This window comes from Apteryx mantelli, chromosome 33 (genome assembly GCF_036417845.1).
Source record: "Apteryx mantelli isolate bAptMan1 chromosome 33, bAptMan1.hap1, whole genome shotgun sequence".
Taxonomy (NCBI): Eukaryota; Metazoa; Chordata; class Aves; order Apterygiformes; family Apterygidae; genus Apteryx; species Apteryx mantelli.
Window position 1 is genome coordinate 3,298,997 of NC_090010.1, and position 20,481 is coordinate 3,319,477.

General features: G+C 61.8%; 2 protein-coding genes across 2 annotated transcripts; both read right to left on the reverse strand.

Annotated features, from left to right (window-relative positions):
- Positions 1 to 112: 112 nt before the first annotated feature.
- On the reverse strand, positions 113 to 14,636 carry RAB5B (RAB5B, member RAS oncogene family). The gene is made up of 6 exons (XM_067314153.1): positions 14,566 to 14,636; positions 4,831 to 5,112; positions 4,065 to 4,216; positions 3,695 to 3,817; positions 3,457 to 3,550; positions 113 to 2,734 (listed from the first exon to the last, which is right to left on the reverse strand). The coding sequence occupies exons 2-6, from the start codon at positions 4,991 to 4,993 to the stop codon at positions 2,619 to 2,621; spliced, it is 648 nt and encodes a 215-aa protein (XP_067170254.1). The 5' UTR covers positions 4,994 to 5,112; positions 14,566 to 14,636; the 3' UTR covers positions 113 to 2,618.
- Positions 14,637 to 16,331: 1,695 nt separating this feature from the next.
- CDK2 (cyclin dependent kinase 2) lies at positions 16,332 to 20,031 on the reverse strand. The gene is made up of 7 exons (XM_067314152.1): positions 19,893 to 20,031; positions 19,715 to 19,792; positions 19,484 to 19,604; positions 19,209 to 19,379; positions 18,985 to 19,086; positions 18,064 to 18,267; positions 16,332 to 17,963 (listed from the first exon to the last, which is right to left on the reverse strand). Exons 1-7 carry the CDS (start codon positions 20,006 to 20,008, stop codon positions 17,859 to 17,861), a joined length of 897 nt encoding a protein of 298 aa, XP_067170253.1. The 5' UTR covers positions 20,009 to 20,031; the 3' UTR covers positions 16,332 to 17,858.
- Between the last annotated feature and the right edge of the window lie 450 nt (positions 20,032 to 20,481).

Below are 20,481 nucleotides of genomic sequence, written 5' to 3' on the forward strand. Positions count from 1 at the left end.
CACGGCTAAGCCAGGGCCCCCAGCGCCAAGGCGGCTGCCGGGGCAGGCGCTTCCCCTCCCAGCGCCGAATCAAAAATAAACACAGCCACTTCCACTGAATACACTGATTTTTCTTCCTTTTTTTTTTTGTTTTTTTTTGTTTTTTTGTTTTTATATATACTTACATTAAATACATTGGTAAATCAGCAGTTGAATTCTGTTACCATGATTGTTATTTAAATGCAATGTAGGAGCTTTCCTCAAAGAAAAAAAAAAAAAGAGATCAGAGATTAAGCAGAGGAAAATAAAAGAAAAAAAAGAGAAGACTTTAAAAAGCTGCAGTGTCCCCATTTGGTCCAGGGTTTTAGCCAGAAAACTCCACGTAAGAGGAGGGGCCGCACGCGGAGGTCACACGGGGGCTGGAGCCTCGCGCGGGTTGGGGGCTCCGGGGCACCGCAGCTCCGCGGGACCGAGCCCGCGAGAGCCGGCGCAAGGCAACGGCCGCTCTCCCGCCCGCTCGTCCCCTTTCGATAGGAGCAACCGCACGGCCGTGGCCCACGCGACGCCCAGCCCGTGCTGCCGGGAGGCTTTGCGACGGCTCAGCCCGGCGGCTCCAGCCTCTGGGCACCAGCCGCGCGGTCCGGAGGCGCCTCCTTGACCCGGAGCCACAAGAGCAAAGCGAGACCTTCCCTTTCGGGCTCCCCCTGCCACGGGGGGACGTGCGGGGGTCTAAATCCTCGGCCGGGGAAGCTGCCCGGCCCCACCGACTCTCTCGGACCGGGGCAGGGTGGGCTCTGCCTACGAGCCCCCTCCCCGCTCCGGGGAGCTTCGTGCACACAAAAACAGCGAGAAGGGCCCAAGCGCTGCCACGGGCGACGGTGCCCCGTGGGCGTTTGTGCAGCGAGCGGCTCCCCCGGGGCAACCTGCTCGGATCCGCGCTGCCCCCGCGGCCCCGGGGACCCCAGAGCCCGGCAGCTGCAGCCCTGCAGCAGGTCCCCCCTCCTGGGGGTGCCCAGGTCTAACCCCGACCCCCGCGGCCCAGCTGGGGAGCGGCCGGATCAGGCAGAGCCGCAGAATCCGGCCCCGAGCGCGGGGCGCGGAGAAGGGACCCAAGAGCCAGACTGTGCTGCCCTCTACAGACCCGCCGCTGCTGGAAGCGCGGTCGGCCCGGGGCACCCCGGCACGCGCAGCGCGTTAGATTAGAGAATTACGTGCAATTAGCCTTGCGGTCGCAATTAGTCTTGCGGCCGCGCAGCCCTGCTCTGACGCAGACCCGCGGACGCTCGCGCGCCTGCACCACGGCGGCCCGCCGAGACGCCCCACGGCGGGAGCTCGGGAAACGGGAGGCCTTTTGCCACTTATCCCAGCGCCCGCGACCAGCCGCTCCGTGGGGAGAGCAGCAGTCTCCGGTGCGACCCTTTCCTTCTCTCCATGGGACTGACGGACGCCACCTGGTCACATCCAGCTCTCCTCTACCCAGCCCGACGTACGGAGGCGCCACGACCACTTCTCTAGCCAAGAAAGCTCCTTAGGGAAAGCAGAAAAATCAGCACTACGACTCCTTCTCCCTCCACTGCTCCCAAGCCTCCGGAGAGCTCAGACTGAGCAGGACCAAGAGAAAAAAAACCAAAAACAAAACAAGGTGCATCTTAACTGGACATTTCCATGACTAAAGTGCAAACCAGAGACAGTTCATGCAGCTGCTGCTAGTCTGGAGGAGGGAAGAGACAAACCAAAGAGCAAGAGAAGAGACCGACGGGTTCGTTACTGCGAGCGGGGTGGCTGCGGGCAGCGCGGCGGAGGGGCCGGCAGGGCACGGCCGCAGCGGGATCACTGGAGGGATATTGCTCATGTCGCGTTCGTAGCAATAACATGCAGCGACTCTATTCACAAAGGTGTAGCAGTGCTGACGAGTTATCTGTGTTAGCTTCGTAGCGATCAGTGCTCAGGGTCAGACTTTCTGGTTACAGTAGTCTCCCCGCTTCCCCCCCTCCCCCCATAAAAAATTCCCAGGCACTTCCGATCCTTCGGCAAAAAAAGGCCACCTAGGAAGAAATTAAGGACACTGCAGCTTTTCCCCCCTGAACAGCCAAACAAAAGGAACAGGAGAAAAAAAAATAAAAATAAATCCATGACAGACCCCCTCGGAAAAACCCCATGTTTTCTGGAAGTCTCTGGTTCCAACTTGTTTGTCACAAAGCGAACCTCTAAGGATGATGTTGCCACCTCCTTGAGTCTCTCCTCGCCCCAGCTCTAAGGGGAGGATAGAAGGAGAGACGTTACAAGACCGAGAACACAGATTTACCAAAGCAAAAAGGGAGGTGGGACAGGGAGAAAGATCGAGGGAGAAATCAGAATTAGGTAGCTATTTGCACCTATAATACAAAGTGAAGAAGAGTTTGTTTTTGGAAGTTAAGTCCCCGGCTGATCTAGTTCCACTGTCATCAGGATGGTGGTAACAGGTGTCTGGTGGTGGTTTTGAAGCATTAAAAAGTGCAGTTAGACGGAGCTCTCGGGAGGGTTTTGGTTCAGACGGGTTTCTCAGTGTGCCGTTATGGAGGTGAGGTGTGGTGGACGGGGGGAATGGAGGTTATATCTTAGCTCTTCCTCTCACGCTGGCATCTGGCTAACGCCACCCTTTAGTTGCTACAACACTGGCTCTTGTTCTGCTGGGTTTGCTCGTGAAGGTCCACGCCTCTGTTCCTCCCTGCCGCTCCGCTCGTGCTCTGGGGCTCGCTCTTTGGCAGCTTCTTAGCTGGAGGGGGAAGACGGGCGAGACCCAGGTGGACAGAGCAGCGGTGAAGTTAAGAGCCGCTCGGCACAGCGGGAACACGCTCCCTTAGCCGCGACGCGGGCGCCGAGCCCGGGGCCTCGCACCAGCCCCGGAGGTGGCACCAAATAGCACCAGCCTCCCACGCTGGCAGCCCCTGACGCCCGGCCACCGCGGCGGCCCCAAGGTGCCCAAGAGCTAGTTCGGCTGCAGGACGCTTCCCTGCCTCCGGGCCCAATCGTGCTGCAGAGCCGCACTGGGGCTTCAGGGCGGGCAGAGGGACCTGCCAAGATCCCTGCTTCCAAGACAGGGTGCGAGAGCTGCGGGCAGACCAGGCCGGCTCACACTGATGTCCCCGATGTCACCCTGACCACACCAGCAAGGCCCACGCTCTTGCCAGGTGCTCTCCCAGCAACCAAGAGCAGCTTCTTTTTGAGCTGCTCTTGCATTAACCGAGCATCAGTTCCACACCTCGGTGCTGAGCCCTGTTAGCAGCATCCCAGTGCCCGCTCCGCACCAAGCACGGTGGCTGTTTGGCTGCGAGGAGCCCTCTTCACAGGAGGGCAGGACGGAAACGAGCTCCCCTCAGCTCACCAGCTGCCCAAAGAGCTCTTGGCTGGCGGCTGCAGAAGACCTGCGCCCCCCGCAGACGGCCCCGCACCGCCACGCTGCGCCCCCCACGCGCCAGCCGCTCCGCGGAGCCTTACCGATGGCCAAGAAGAGGTCGTTCACATTCATCGCCGTCTTGGCCGACGTCTCCATGAACAATAGGCTGTTGTCATCTGCATAGGCCTGTGCCTCCTGCAAGAGAGGAGAGCACCCGGATGAGCCTTCCGCAGCCAGAGCCCCAGCACACCTGCTGCGGCAGCACTGAGGGGCTTTCAAGTCGGGGACGGGCAGAACAGCTCACAAAGACCTAGAGGTGCCTCAGACTCCACCACTTACTTCGTATTCCACCATCCGTTTGCTGGCCAGATCAGCCTTGTTGCCTGCTAGGGCAATCACGATGCTGGGGCTGGCTTGTCTCTGCAGCTCCTTCACCCATGTCTTCGCCCGTGCAAACGTTTCCTAGGAGCAGAGGGATGAAGTCAAGGCTGGTTCGACCGCTGTGCTGCGAGGCAGGCGCCTCGCGGGATCCCCCCCAGGCAAGAGCCACCCTGGCCGCACCACGCAGGGAGATGGGTTGGGGGAGATGACCGGTGGCTGCGCGGCAGGAGCCACGAGCCCCTACTGAACTGCACGGGCCTTTGCTTCCGAGCAGTTTTACTAACACGCCCCACAGCGTGCAGCGGAGGAGCTTCGGCAGGGACTTTACCTGGTTGGTGATATCGTAGACCACAATGGCAGCTTGTGCCCCCCGGTAATACATCGGGGCCAGACTGTGATACCTTTCCTGGCCAGCTGTATCCCAGATCTCAAACTTTACTGTTGTGTCATCCAGGCAGACAGACTGTGTAAGAAACGCCGCTGTCGGGAGGAAACAAGGCGTTAGCGCAGCGCCAGCCACCCCTGCTGCAGGCAGGGACCACGCAGAGCGGCAGGACGCCCTCCCTGCACCGCTCAGCCCGAGCCCGGAAGGGATGCGAGCTCGGGCTCGCTCCGATCTCGGGACCACGCTGCCTCTCTAGCTGGAGGAGTCTGTTAGTCATGTCAAGTCTGGCCACCATTCAGAGCCGCCAAAAAAAAAAAAAGTCTTGCTGCTCTGTGTGAGCAGCGTGTTTATCAGGGGATCAGCAAGGGCTCCCGTGCTGACTGCAGATGAGTTACTGCCACATCCACCAAGGTGTCAGCGCTCGCCGCTGCGAGACCACAGCGCCGAGGGGTGGGGACTGTGGCTAGAGCCCAGGCTTGGCTTGCAAGGAGCACTGACAGTCACGTGCCTGCGTCTAGTCCACGTAAGACGGCTGCAGAGCAAGGGGTCAAAGCGTGATGCTGACCTATAGTTAAAGAAAACCAGAGCTGGGGTGGGGCAAAAGTTTAGACTAGGTTGGCTGCCGGAGCTCTGATGCCCAAGAGCGTCAGTCAAGGGCGCTCGGGTCGCCTAAACACGCGCTCACGCCGGGTGCCTCTTGCCTACTCACCCCCAATGGTGCTCTCCTGGTACTCGTGGAACTGGCCCTTGACGAAGCGCAGCACCAGGCTGGATTTCCCCACCGCCGACTCGCCCAGCAGCACGAGCTTGAACTGACAGATTTTACTAGCTTGGGACTGACCATTCGGCCTGGCGGCTCCTCTGCTGGTCATGGCCTGGGTCCTGCTAGCACTGGGCACCCCGCTAACCAGAGAACCGTGAGGGCACTGACCGGCTCTCGCAGGGGCAGGGGCTCGGGACAGAGCAGAGGCGCTTGATGTGCTCAGCTGTCCTGGAACGAGAAGAGAGCAGTCAGCACGCTAAACTCGCACAGCGCAACGCTTCCACGTTCATCCAGGGCCCTTTCAGGTCTACTGAGACACGTTGTGCCGGGCGTCAGCAGGTGAGCTCGTCTTGCCTTAAGCTAAAACACGCTCCTTGTTATGGGTCCTTCGCCCCCCACCCCGAGCCGTGACTCACAGGCGCAGGTGTCCCACGCACCGCAGGCGACACGGAGGACAGATCCCCCACCTCCCCTGGCACGCTGGAGGCGAGCATCCTCCCGAGGCTTACGAGACATTCAGACACCTCTGCTTCCCGAGCCTTTATTCCGGCGGTGCTTCAAGAGGTAACAAATTGGTAGGTAGGAACTAATCTAGGAGCCAGGCAAACTGGATCCTCGTAGGCGAGCGAGGCTGGGAGTGAGTCAGCAGTCCTAGCAGATGCCTCGCTTGCGCACCGAGACACAGCAAACCCCTCCCGGGCTGGGACACATTACGCCACCGGAGATCGGGAGCCCGGGCAGGGGGGCCGCGCTGCCTCCGCTTAGCAGGGGCAACACGAGAGCGTTGGCCTCGAGGCAGGCATGAGACGTTGCTCAAGGCCTGGAGGCTGCTCTTGTTTATGCAGTAGCCGAGCAGATTCCACGGCTGTTCCCCTCCCGCCAGCCGGCTGCCAGGAGGAGGAGTTGGAGCCAAACGCTCCGCAGCTCTGCCTTAAAGTTCCTCAGTTCGGTTCGTTTGTCCTTTTTCTCCATGTTTCCCCCCCATCAACACGTTTAGCACAGGTCCGACAGAGCCGCCTGGGCGAGGGGAGCAGGCTGCGTTTCCCTCCCAAGCCCTGTCCCTGTGGCACGAAGCCGGCTGCGGCATCACCAAAAGCAACCAGTTGTGCACAACCCTAGCCCGAGAGCGATGCCCCGGGGCAGCGTTGCGTGGCCGGGTTGTCCTCTCCCCCCCCCCACCACGCTCAGCCAGCTAGTGCTGGCGATCGCCGCCGTCCGCTCAGGCCGCTCCCTCAAATCCACGCGGCCCCGGAGAAGGCAGCAGGATCAGACGCAGCACCCAGGACCGCGCGGCTCCTCGAGCCCGGAGGACGCGATGCACACGCTGGGAGGGGGCTCTCCCAGCACCACAGATAAGAGACACGAAAAAAGGTCAAGACACCCGTAACAGGGGTCATTAAGCAGTTTGAGCTTCGGCTCCCGCAGTTCGCATGCCTAGAGGAAGCACTTTTTCTGTTGTTGTTTTAAACCACCCACATTCTCTGTTTTAACACTCCAGTCCCAAGGTTGCTGCAAAGCAGTGCTAGAGCAGAGATTTATCTGCGCTAACAGGGCCACGCAGACGACCGGACAAGGATCATATAGAGACCAGAATCAACAGACGGAAAGTTGTTTGTTGCCAGTTCCCCTTCCCCATCTGCTTGAAAACGTAAGCAAAGTTAAGGCCAGAAAAGCCCAGCAGGAAATGCTCACTAACCACAGCATTTTTACAGAACAGGCCCTGAAAGCCAGCCATTCCCAAACCTACTCAGGAAAAGGAGGAATATTCTCACACACTCCCCACAAAGATACAGCAACACGCTGGAAACACAAACTCATAACAGCTCGGAGATATCTAGCAGCGACCCAGGCGCTGCATGATCAGGTTTCCCGGGGCAGAGCCTGCCGAAGGCACGGAGGAATGCTTCCTTCCTCTTCCAGGCCCGCGCAGGGAGAGCGATGATTAAGCAACGACCTCGGCAGCATCCTGAGCTTCCTGGGCCCAGCTCTGCGCGATTCGGGGGGAAGCGGCCCGAGCTGCCCCGCTCCTACCAACTCGCTTCGGGAACTGCTGGCCTGGGGAGTTGGCTTCATCCAGGATGAGGCCAGGCACGAAAAGTTATGAGAATGTGAATAAGTCGCAAGAGATCTGAAAAATACCTCCTCTGGCATGTAAGGAAACACCTCTGGTGCACCTGGGAGACCAGTGTGCTTCCACCACACCCCATATCCTTCTTTTTCCTCCCCTTCAATACGTTGGCCAGCAACCAACGCTTTCTGGGATCGTTTGGCTTCAGCCAAGATCACTGGGGTGATATTTGTTGCAGCACAGGTTAGGGCACCAAAGGAACGAGTCAAAGCTGCTCACAGGCCACGCAGTGGACCTGGTGAGGGGGCTGGACCTCCTGGATTTTCGAGATCCACGTCTGGTCTCTGGTCTGCTGTGCTAGGTTTGCTTCAGCCTAGAGTTATTCTCACAAGCTTAGAGGCAGAGACGAAGATTTTACAAATATTTTTCACCATTCTCATCAGAAACCCCCGTCTCAACAGCGAAAACTTCCTAGAACTGAGATACAAACCCGCCACCACCAGTCACAGGCCCTTCAGAGAGGCCGGGGCAAGAGCTGGACCCACTCTCGAGTGGGGACGGCACAAGGCAGGTTGCTCGCTTCAGCCCCAGCCACCAACATGCCCACACGCAGTGCTGAGCCAAGACGGGACCAGCGCCTTCAGCTGCCCGAGCGCCTCACGAACGCCCGGTCCCAAAGCCCTCTCCTCCCGCTGAGGGCAGGGAGAGGAGAGCACCCGAGCCAGCTTGCCAACGGCCAAGCCACACACCCGAGAGACCGCAGACGCTGTTCACTAACCCCAGGATCACCGCTCTCAGTTTTCAGCAACTGAAACTTAGCAGCTTTGTCACTTGGCTTTTCTCCGTCAACGAGATCAACTTCTTCCCCTGGAAATATCATTTAGCTCTGAAGCAACGGCTACTGGAATCCAGCTTCAAGACCAGGAATGTCTTGCTCTCCCTAAGTTTGTTTTTACTTCCTTTTGCCAATTAAAGTCAAAGCTGCCAGGGACTAGTCGTTTCAGCAGGACTGAAACGCAGGCCAAGAACGACAACGACGGTTCCAAGGTGGCAACTGAAGTCAGTCCCAGAGCTATTTCCTGGAGGACTGCTCCTTCGGGCTGCACTTAGGCCTGGGCTCCCCTCCTTCCTCGGGAAGGATTTTGGATGTGAACCTGGTTATTTTTGCCCAGAAGTATTCGTATGCCCAACCCTCACCACAAACATGCAAGCAGGCCCCAAAATACCAAAATAAAGGTTTATCTTACACTGCAGACTAGTGGATTTAGTGACTGAGTGGAGATGGGTCCAGGTGTAATATTCCTGGAGCAGCACCCAGCCGGAGGTAGAGCATACATCTAACAGAGCATCCTACTCCCACCGGGGATTGCCACATCATCGTACGACCAAGCCGGTAGATTTACAGCTTATACCCAGACCTTCAAATCACAGAAGTGAAAGTGGCTCTTCTGAACTCCCGTACTACCCTGGTACTAATTCAGCAGTAGTTGGAGCTCCTCGGGAACCTCGAGCTCAAAGGCATTCACCGCAGGCAGCGAGACACTGACTGAAGCCCGAGTCCCCGGTACGCCAGGCGGCGGCTGTTAAAGCTCGCTCCATGAACATTCGGCGCTACCGTGTTGTTGGACTTTCACCACTTGCTCGCATGGGGTTTCGTTACAGGCAGGTCCTGTTGTGCCACTCTGCAAATTGAGCTAGAACCACACGGCGAGCTCCCAGAATAGATCTTGTGCTGGCTTATAAGGAATAACTGCCAATCACTCGAGCCGCACAGTGAAGGATTCCAGCTCAAATACAAATATTCTCTTCCCAAGAGGCTGCACTGCAGATCCTGGCACAGGTAAGCAGCGAGGCGCTAACACAGCCATGAACAGCAGTCGGGATTCCTGACCTCAAGGATCAGCAGCTACTTTGTCAGGCTTTTGGCTTCCAGCTGCATCTCTTCAGCTGGCAGCTGTTCAACGTATGATCTAGCAGCACAAACTTTTAACTCAGGTTTTGTTGCTGGACCTCAAGAGCCGACAGCCAGCAGATTCTGACCGTTGGCAAACCCTGGGTCCTCTCCTGCTACCAGCTCGAGGTCCGGCATCTCCTAGGCCAGCACCCCCTGATGCCACCCTTCGCTTTTGAGGGAGGGCAAGGCCTCCGAGCTGCCTCCTCTTTCCCTCACCATTCAGCAGCACAACCGTTACCTGACGGGCATCTCTCATCTGTTGGCCACGCTTCCGCCAACGCAGACACAAATCAGCACAGCGCACGGCAGCTGGGGGCTAGGGAAAGAGCCCTGGCCAGACCGCTTACCCCAGCCTTACTTCCAACGGTGCCGCTTTTCGGGACCTGCAAGGAGAGCAGCTCTGGGGTGGAACATCTGGACAGCGCTCGCTGGGGGCCAGGAGGCGAGGTGGCTCCCAGAGCCCTTGGCAGAGTCAGCCGGACACGACAGGCTTGAGTCTGTGAAGTGGAAGGGGACTTAATCCACACGCAAGCAGGTTAGACTCACTGCGGTCTACCGTCAGCCTCCGACGCCCGTGAAAAGCTCCGCATACAAATGCTGCGTGGAACGAGCCCCCGGACACATACGCTGTCCCATGAAGTCACCTACTGTTGGAAACACCGTGAAGTTTGAAGTGTAACTGAAGTTTTAGCTGTTCTTACACAAGTCACTAACTTTTGGGGGCAGGATTGCTCCATCTTCCCTCTGCCTTGCTCACTAGGGCCCTGAGGTACTACCGTGGACACAGCCAGTCCCAGAAGGGATCTACTTCTCCTACCGGGGGGGTTCCTGGAAGCTACTTTAGGACATGCATGCTGGAAATCCAGCAGGCAGCATGGTCAGATACGCTTTGTCCATCTGCCGCTTGTGTTTGCGCAGCGCCGTGGCTATGACAATCCTGCCAGCACCAAGAACTCCCTTTAAATGGGACTTTTCTAATGAAATCGATTAAGAAAGACACTTCCACCTGAATTCCTTCAGCCTAACAGAGCTGGCCTAAATACCAGGGAGTCAGAAGATCTGTAGCTCCCAAGACTATCAGGTATTTCTACTAAAATATCACTGCAACAAGTGAAAAGTTTAATATGGTCAATCTACAGAAGTCTACACCTATTTTCGGTGCACTTTAATTTCGTCAGCAATACAAGATGCTGGGTACCAGCCGAGTGAGATTTATGGTGCTGAACAGCAAGCTCCAGCAATTACAGGCACGACTACAAGGCCTGTCAGGATACATCCACTTTTCTCCTGCATCTGTGACCGAAGTAGGCTTTGACACAAATTAGCACAAAAGTTTTCCCAGTAGCGGGCTGTGCCCGTCCAGCTGGCAGCAGACAAATCAACCCGTGTTTCAGGAGCAAGTTTAGGAAGTCAGAAGGCCGCTCCGTCTCCTCCGTAACTCTATCTATTGCATTCCTTCCCGGAGAGCTCGCTGCCAGCGCCGGGCTGCTGCAGCCTCCTCGAGCCGTGGGGACATGACGTTTGAACGAAGAGACTCGCTCGCCTCCCCGGCGCGACTGCGCTCGCTTTAGCGACCGCCAGGACCACTCAGACCTGCTGTTAAGCACGTCAGGAGCTCGGACGGCAGAACCGCGTTTCAGAGGAGGGGGCACCCTTTGAACAGGAGGGTTGCAACAGCCTGTCTGGGTTAACTGCTTTCCTGTTGCCAGCGATACTTTTCCTATGTCCCAATCGCATTCAAGCAACCACCGAGACACACGCATGGGTTAAGCCTGCCACGAACTCTCATCGCGGGCAGCTCGAGACGCTCGGACGTGAGGCTTGCATGTCTCAGCTCCGCAGAGGGGACCTTGCTCTGCCCGACCAACGCTTCGCCTGGCGCCTCCGCCTGGGTTTCCTCATTCGAGGCTCTCCAGCGCACAGCCCTGTGCGCTTCAGCACATCCTCCGCACAAGCGAGGGCTACGGGATCACGGAAATGTTACAGCGCATCGTCTTGGGCCTTGGTGCTTTATTTCAAGGCATTCTCGAAAAGCAGGAGTACCCTGAGAGGGGTTAATCAGGGAATTGCCCTTCCACGCAGCTCCCTGCTAGCCTGCAGCAGATCATCTTCTTGCCAGCATGACCCCCATCAGCCCCTTCTCGAGGACGTGCACGTATCCCCGTGTCCTTCAGCTAGCACCCATTTAACTACACAGCTCTCAAGCCAGCGTCACCCGCTTCCGCTGCCGAGCTGGGGACGCTCCTGGCCCCACGTCCTGAGACGGAGCCTGGCCTTTGCCATGCAATGCTGCTCGGACGCAAGAGCGGCCCCTCCGCAGCGGGCGGCCCGCGTCGCCGGTGCTGAGGGACCTCCAGCTCGCAGAGCACAAACCCGAGCTGGCGTACGCCACCAAGTATCACACAAAGTCATCCCACAGCGCGCGCTCTCATCATTAGGTATTCATCCTTAATGAAATATTGAGACCTGGCAGCTCAGACAGCTCCGATCGCTTAGTAACTTGCAGATGTCACTAAGTTCGCGAAGCCCACAGAGAATTCGCACAGCAGAGATCCTCCTGCTCCTGGAGTCCAAGCTGTTCAGTTTGGAAAGCTCTCCCCAGGCCAGGCAGGACCTATACGACATTGCCGAGTTACCCCAAGCCTTCCTAAAAGGAGGCAGCGGGTAAAGCCAGCTAATATCAGTGGCTGTAGTTGATTGATAACAACCTTAGGGAGGCAGAGCTAGTTCACAGTCACAGCTAACAGCGTCCGGGAAAGGGACAGACTCCAACCCCGCTTGCCTGTAAACCATCCCCCCCCGTCAGCGCGCACAGCACACTTAATCAGCATTATATTCAAGATATAGCCGACAAGTGCTCAAGGCCATCCCAGCAAAGCTTTCCGCCTTCCCACAGGGAAGGAACCAGACTTCGCAGCATACCCGCTAGCCACAATTTGTTGCAGGTGCATAACCCAAACAGTTAATTTACAGTCCACACACAGGGGTTAGGAGGAGACACATGCACTTTTTTTTTTGGCAGGCACAAAGCTGTCTGCAGAAGTCAATCTAGCACAACATCTGCAGCAAACTGTGAAAGCTGGATAGAGAGGTATCAGGGAGGGAGAGGCTGGCTCACAAGATACCCTCAGATATGCCCTCTTTAAACAGGAGGCCTACGGGCTGTTTCTTGAAGAGGAAACAAAAGGAAAAGCACTTATTGATCTGCTATTTCACTCAGTGATGGGTGTTTGGAGAGCAGGCCCTCCATCTTACACTGACGGGGTAGCTCCGGCTAAGTGCTAGCGGTTACAGTGCTGGGTCAGGCAGACACAGCCGAGAATTGCATCCCGGGGACAATAATATTCACCCTTCCTTCCTAAGGGCAGCGGTCAAGCCGAAGAAAGCCCCGGAAGCCCGGCCCTGGGACCTCTGCCTTCCCGCTCAGCCCAGCAGCATCGCTGGTCTCAGACAGACCTTCTCTCCCTCTCCAAGAAGTTCCGGGGGACAAACTCCAGGTGAAAGCACAAGGAAAGCGCTGCTTATGGGAGAACAACGTCCCCGCAACGGGCCTCGCACAGAAGCCTGCGAGACGCTCAAGAACACGGTAGATCCGCTTCCCTTAAGGAGGCTGGGGCGCAAGACGAGCAACCCTGCATGGAAAGCAGAGGCCTCTCCCGCCGCAGACAGCTCACCTGGGTAATGCAAGGAGCCGGGACACACCTACGTGACGCCGACCGGAGACGGCTCGGCCTCCCTCGCGCGCCGAGGGGGCGATGGCACTCTCCCCGGGATGGAGCCGGGGCAGCGCCGCCCAGGAGGCTGAAGCCGCCTCACTCGGCCCGGACGGGCCCCAATAATCTAACAGGCCTCTTGGCTTTAGCTTCTGTGATTCACTTCCTCTCTTACCCTAACTGACACTGCGAGCGATAGAGTATCTGATTCTGCACAGGCATCTAATACTGGCAAATGGAACCGCCGCCGGTCCATGCAGCGGAAAAGATAGTAGTGTTAAGCTCAGCGCCAAGAGCCTTGCGGGCATCAGGACCCTCTAAACGAACATTTACTATTCCAGCACTTTGCAGCCTGGGCCACTCGCACCCAGAGCCCCGAGCACGCAGCAACGCAGGGGCCCAGGTGGGGACACCCCGCCGCGGCTCGGCGGCCCTCTCGCGGGGTTCATCTCGCCGAGACGAGCCGGTGGGGCGCGAACGGCCAGTTTGGCAACGCCCTCGGTCCGGCAGCCCCTATTAAAACACTATTTTCTTACGGGAGAAAGGGGTTATGTACCACTGTCCCTCTCCGCAGGGACGCCCGCCTGCTCTAGGGCCTTTTTAACAGCACTAAAACACGAGCAGGAGACCACAAATCCCCCCGGGCGAGGGAAGCCCCACTGCAACGGTCCCGACAGCCCCAGCACAGGGGAGCGACGGACACAACCGCGCGGCTTAGCGGCGGCACCCGGGGAGGGAGGCCCCACGGCTGCCGGCCCCGCGCTCGGGGACCGATGCCACCGAAACGGGCAGCAGTCGCTTCCCTCCTGCATTGTCCCTATTAAGAAATCGAGGCCAGCAGCAGCTTTGGGGACCGACTAGAGGCTGGTGGGGGAAAAAGGAGGAAAAAAAGGAAAAAAAAAGAAGAGAAAGCACTTCACAAATCCCAGCCAGCGAGTTCCTTCCTGCAGCACAGCGGCTGCCGGGATGAGGCAGCCCCGAGCGGGAGGGCAGGTAGGGCCAGGCCTGGGGCGGGCTGCGGCGGGGGGTGCGGGGGCCCCCAAACTCCATAGGCCCCCCCACTCCCCCCAGGCATGCGGGGGCTGACCAGGGCCCCCAGGTTTCTGCAAGCCCTGCCCCACCGCCACCCCCAGACCCCCCCCATTACCCCCCCCCGAGGCCACTGCCTCATTCCTGGCCCCCACCCCAGCAACCCCCCTCCATCCCAGGGGCCTCCATCCCTCCCCACCAGCCCCAGACTGAGACACCCCATTTGCACCCCCCCACTCCCCTCCCCACAACACTTCCTTCCCCCCCCAAGTCCTCCTCCTCCCACTCAGACCCCTCTTTAAGCCCCTTCACAGCACCCTGCGACCTCAACCCCCCCCCCCACTGCAAATGCCCCTCTCCCCTGGGCCCTTCCCCCACCCCAGCACCCCCTTTCAAGACCCCCCCCCCCACCAAACACCCCTTTTCTCCCCCCAAGGCCTCTCTCCCCGCCTCAAACACCCCTTTCCCCTCCCCAGACGCCCCTTTCCCCACCCCGAGCCCCTCTCCCCGCCTCAATCACCCCATTTCCCTCCTTTCAAGGCCCCCCCACATCTCAAACACCCCCTTTTCCCCCCAGGAACCCCTTCCCCCCCCCAAACGCCCCTTTCCCTCCCCAACACCCCTCTCCCTGCCTCAACCCTCCCTTTCAAGACTCCCCCACATCTCAAACACCCCCTTTTCCCCCCATCAGCCCCTTCCCCCACCAAACGCCCCTTTCCCCCCCCAACACCCCTCTCCCTGCCTCAACCCTCCCTTTCAAGACCCCCCCACACCTCAAACACCCCCATTCCCCCCCCCAAACACCCCCTTTTTCCCCCAAACACCCCCTTCTCCCCCAGGACCCCCCACCCCTTCCCGCCCCGCCGCCCCGCTCCCCCCGGCGCCGCCACCCCCGGGCCCCGCCCCGGCCCCGGTACCTGCGGCGGCTCCGGCCTCCCCGTCGCGGCCCCCCAGCGCCGAGCACACAAACAGCTGCTCAACCAAACCCTCCTCGCGTGGGCGGGCTTAAGGCGCGGCGCAGCCAATCAGCGGTGGGCAGCGGGGCGGACGGCCCGCCTCTTCCCGCCCGTGAGGCCAATCGGAGGGGGAGAGCGCGCGCCGGGGCTCCGCCCCGGGGCGGGTGAGCCTATCGGCGGATGGGGATTGCCTGACGAGCAGCGCCGCGCGGCCAATGGGAGTGAGGACGGGCCGGAGGGCGATCAGCCAATGATCACCGGAAACGTCATGAAAGAGGCGGGCATTGGCATTACTGACGGAGCTGGCGACCAACGGGAAGCGCTGCCTCACTGGGGGCTTCATCAACAACAAATAAGGTGACCTAAGGGGGCGTACTACCGCGGCCACAGCCACCAATCAGAACGCGGGCCGCTGCCCCATAGCCCAATCGCAAGGCAGCAGGGTCCCAGCCCAGCCAACCCGAGACCAGAGCCGCGATGACTGACGCGGGCGAGCCCCAAAGGCCCAGGGCTGCCCAAGGCAGGGCCGCCCGCGGCCTCCCTGCCGGCCAATCAGAGGCGGCGCTGGCCATGATTGACAGCCCGTGGAGGGGCGGAAGGGCGGGCCCGCCGAGCACGGGGGCCGCTGGGAGCCGTGACCCTTGACCCCCCCTTACCGCAGCTCCCAATTACCTCAGTTAAGCCGGGCCCTCCAATAGGGGCGGGTCCCGCCGGGGGCGGAGCTTATCCTGGCCAATGGCAGCACTCCAGAGCAGAGGTGGGGCGTGGCCACAGAAGGGCGTGATAAGGGGCGGTGCTTGTGGCTGTGGGCGGGGCCAAGGCCGGGTTGGGTGGGTATGGGGAGGCCATATGGAGACCCGGGGGCACCTATGGGGGAGGCCGTGGGGCCACGGAGGCGGTGGGGGGCCCTAGAGACACACAGCAGCATATATGGGGTCATATAGCCATGGGACCCATATGGGGGTCATGGAGCCCTAGGGGCATGTAGGGGGGCTGTTTAGACCCACAGCAACATATACAGCAGCCATATAGCCACGGGGGCATATATGGGGGAGCTATAGACCCCCGGGGCACATATGGGGAGGGTCATATACACCCACAGCAACATATGTGGGGCCCATGGCCCATGGGGGGGGGTCTTACAGACACCCAGGGGCACATACAGGGGTCATATAGACCCACAGCAACATATGTGGGGGTGATGGCACATGGGGGGGTCCTATAGACCCTCAGGGGCACATATGGGGATCATATAGACCCACAGCAACATATCAAGGGGGCACATATGGGGATCCTATATACCCACAGAGCCACATATGGGGTGGCCATAGAGACATAGGACCCTATAGACCCAGAGGTGTGCACAGAGTCAGTGTATAGACATAGGGGTGTATACGGGTGTCATTTAGAGATGAGGGCGCCTATGGGGGCCCTGCACCCCTGTGAGGAAGGCCAGGTGCATAGCGACACGTGGGGGCTCACATGCAGGGTGCCTACAGCCACTTCTATAGGGGGACGTGCAGGGCAGGGGCTGCACGTATACCTGGGTGAATATATGCATGCACGTATAAGGGGTGCAGCTATGGGGTGAATAGAGGGGTCTGGGGGTTCGCACCGCATGCATACGTCAGCACGGGGCCACGTGCGCCGACAGCAGCCCCCAGCGCCCGCCGCGGCCCCGCGCCGCCCTCCCCGCCGCTGCCGCGCAGCCACGAAGAACTCCAGGCAAAGAACTAGGAATATTTAATGGTTTTTAAAGGAGTTACACAAATATTTTTAACATTTGGTAAGAAATCACAGCCGGGAAGTTACAAAAGTCAGTGACAAAAATATCCCGGGAAGGCGGGTTTGGAGATGGCTGTAAAGAAATTCTGTTACAAAATACTCCAAGGTGCTTCTCTAAGAAACGCTCTACAAAAGAACTCTGCTACCACGGCTTATAAATACCTATTTGTTCCAGTCCAAAAATACATATAAATCTTCATGTTCCCAAATATTGCAGTAGATATTTAGCCGGCACCGACCCTCCCTGCAGGCCTCCACCTCCTCCCGCGGTTTTCAGCCCCGAGCTGGCAGTGTTCGGAGAGGGAAACAGTGCCCGGTCGCGGGGCTCCCGCCGCCCCGGTGCCGCCGAGGAGCCTTGAGAGCCGCAACAGCCATGATAAGACAAGGAGCAGCTGGCCTTCGAGACAGCGGCCGAGGAGGAGGAGGAGGAGGCCGGGAAACGCCGGGGACGAAGATGCTGCCTCCCTTGACCCCCTGCACCCAGGGGGCGAAGGCGAACGTGGTCACGGGCCTCAGCTTTCCTCCGCGCGTGCACGGTGCTGCAGGGATGGGCAAAGGCCTCGTGCCGAGCGAGCTGGGGCCGGTTTCGCTGCCGGGGCCGGGAGCAGGGCAGCGGCAGGAGCCGCCCCCACGGTCCCCATCGTCCCCAAGGTCGAGTATGAGCTGCCCTGGTCAGATCCGGCTGCTTCCAGGGAAATAAATACACCGGGGAGGGAGCCGGCTTCAACCCGACTGCTCCCTACGAGACGCTGGCGCGACGCGCGGCCTTGAGGCCGGGCAGCACGGACGAGCGTCGCTCCGCGGGGCTGCGACGTGACCGACCCTTTCCCGGGAGCGACTGCTCCATGGGGACGCAGGGCCCACGAGCCACCTCTTGGGCTGGAAGACACCAGAGGCTCCTCCCGTGCTGGCAGGATGGACAAGGCAAGCCGGCCGGGCTCGGGGGGCCGGGAGAGGCCTGGCTGTGCTGGAAGGAGCTGGGCAAAGCCAGCACGAGCCCGTGGGCCAGCCAGCATCTCCACAGCCCGAAACGCCTCCCGGGGAAGGGCTGTAAGTGCCTGAAGTCCGGGAGAGGGAAGACGGGGGCCTCCGCGAGGCAGCAGCGGAGCGGGCCCGGCCCGGGCAGGATTGCAAGCGGTGGAGCCGCACGACCCGGGACCCGCTCTGCTCCGCGGGGGCTCAGACCCAGCTCGGGGCAGGAGAGAGGTCACGGAAGGGAAAGAGGGTCCGTGAGCCCCGGCGACGCCGCCCTGGGGCCGGAGGCGCCTCCCGGCCCTGGGATCCCACCTCCGCGGCGCAGGGACGGGGGGGCAGGCGGGGGGCGCGCGGGCAGGGACGGCGGCCCCCGCTCTCCAGGCAGGTGCCGGGCGGCGGGAGGCTGCCGCGTCCCGTCCCGAGGGCTCCGGCCCGGCAGAGCCGCGAGGGCTAAGTGCAAGCAAGGGGGGCGGCAGCCCTGGGGCCAGGCCGCCTCACAAGCGCAGGTGGGGGACGGCCCGAGTGACGTCGCGGAAGAAGGGGTGACCCAGCGCCGACTTGGCCGAGATCCGCTTGTTGGGGTCGTAGTGCAGCATTTGCTGGGGAGAAAGAGGGGGCGGTGAGGGGGCGGCGAGGGGGCGGCGAGGCCCTGCTCCCCCCCCCCCCCCCCCCCCGCGGCGCCCCCAACCCCTCACTCACTGCCAGCAGCTTCCGCCCCTCCTCGTCCAGCGGCGGCACCACTTTGCTGAAGTCCTGGCGGGCCCATTTGGGGAAGCTGGGCTTGTAGTCGGGCATGGAGGTGACGCCCGGCCACATGGCCTCGTCCGGGGTGCCCAGCGTGCGGAAGATGCGGAAGAGCTGGTCGATCTCCGAGTCTCCGGGGAACAGGGCTCGCCGGGTGATCTGGGCAAGAGGAGAGAGCCGTGGAGAGCCCGGACGCGGCTGGCACCCACGACGGGTCGAACCCGACGCGAGACGGGGGCTGCCAGGGCTGCGGGGTTACGGAGGAGCCTGGCTCCTCCGAAGCGCCCGGCGACGGGGCAAGAGCCGGCGGGCACCGAACTGGGAGCTCTCCGCCCCCAGGGGCGTCCGCACCAACTGGCCCCCGGGACGCCTTGCCCTTTCCAAGCAAAGCTGCGCCCAGCACGTGTTTTTGGGTGCCGGGCAGGGCCAGGCTCGCCGAAGGGACAAACCCTTGGCCAGGGATCAAAGGGCCCCTCGTGAAGCGGCGCCGCGTCAGCCCCCTCGTGACGCGGCCCCCGGCGGTGGGCAGGGCGCTGGGAGCGGGTCACGGCCCCGGCCGCGGGCTCACATGACGTCCCCGCGCGCCCCGGCCGGCGCGGGCCCTTCCGCCGGGGCCCGGGAGCCCACAAAGCCCCTTTCTTCGCCAGCCGGGTCCCCGCGCCGCGGTGACGTCAGGGCCGCCTGCCCCGGGGCCGCGGCTGGGGCGGAGGCGCCCGCGCAGAACCGGTCCCGCCGGGCTGGGCGCACCCCGGCTTCGCCCCTCGGACCTGACCCTGGGGTGACGTGCGCCCTCCGACGCGAGGGGCCGTGTGCGCCGGGCCCCGGCCGTGCTCCGGCTCCTCTCCCCTCCCCGGGGCGTCCTGGGGGGCCGCTCACCATCTCGGCAAAGATGCAGCCCAGGCTCCAGATGTCCACGGCCGTCGAGTAGTACTTGCAGCCCAGCAGGATTTCGGGGGCTCGGTACCAGAGAGTCACCACCTGCGGAAAGGGGGGAAGGGGCGCTGGCTCCTCCGCCCTGCCGGCCCGGCCCAAGCCGTCGCGCCCGTCCCTCAGTGGGTAAACTGGGGCAGGGGGCCCGGACAAGCACTGGGGGCACTCACCTCGTGCGTGTACGTCCGCACGGGCACCCCGAAGGCGCGGGCCAGGCCGAAGTCGGCCAGCTTGATGGCTCCCTCGGCGTTGATGAGCAGGTTCTGGGGCTTGAGGTCGCGGTGCAGCACGCGGTGGGAGTGGCAGAAGGCCAGGCCCTGCAGCAGCTGGAACAGGTAGCTCTGCGGGGAGGGGGCGCACGGTCGGCACGGCTCCGTGGGGCCCAGTGCCGCCCCGCGGGGCTCAGCACCGCCAGGAGCCGGTGCGCCACCCGCCGCGGCCCTACCTTGATCAGGGGCAGGGCGATGCCGCTAATGGAAGACGAGTCCATGAACTTCTTCAGGTCCTGGTGCAGGAACTCGAAGACCAGGTAGAGCTTGTTCTCCGTGTGGATCACGTCCAGCAGCCTGGAGGCGAGCGGGGCACAGGCCTGGGCCTGGTGCCGCACGCAGGCAGCAGGGCGCCCCGCTCCCACGGCCCCGGCCGGCACCCATCGGCGCCCTGTCCCCCCGCTTACTTGACGATGTTGGGGTGGTTGAGCTCCTTGAGCAGGGAGATCTCGCGGATGGCCGTGCTGGGGACGCCCTCGGTCTCCCTGCGGGCGAAGCCACCGGGGCCGGGATCAGCGGGCTGAGCCGCGGCCCCGGGTCGTCGTCCCCCCCCCCCCCCCCCCCGCCGCCTCGGGGCTGCCTCACGTGTCCAGGCGGATCTTCTTGAGCGCCACCACCTCGCCGGTGACCTTGTTCCGGGCCTTGTAGACGACGCCGTAGGTGCCCTCGCCGATCTTCTCCACCTTCTGGAAGTTCTCCATGGGGCGGCGGGGCGGGGGCCGGGCCCGGGCCCGGGGTGAGGGGGGTGCAGAGGGCCCGGTCCCGGGGGGGGAGGGGAGTGCAGGGGGCCCGGTCCCGGGGGGAGGGGGGGGGCGGGACGGCCGGTCCCCGGGGGGGTTGCAGGGGGCCGGTCCCGGGGGGGCGGCCCGGTCCCGGGGGGGGTTGCAATGGGGCCGGTCCCGGGGGGGGGGTTGCAGGGGGCCGGTCCCCGGGGGGGGGTCCCGGGGGGGGTCCCGGGGGGGGGCGGGGGGGGGCCCGGTCGCGGCGCGCGGGGCGGATGGAACGTTCGCGGCCGCCGCTTCCCCCCGCGCGCTACAATGTTGCCGCGGCCCCCGCCCGCCCGCCGCTTCCCGCCTTCCGCCGGCCCCGCCCCCCGCGCCGCCCCATTGGCCGGGCCCGCCGCCGACGCGCCGGGCGGCGCGGGAGATCCCTTAAAGGGACAGGACGCGCCCGC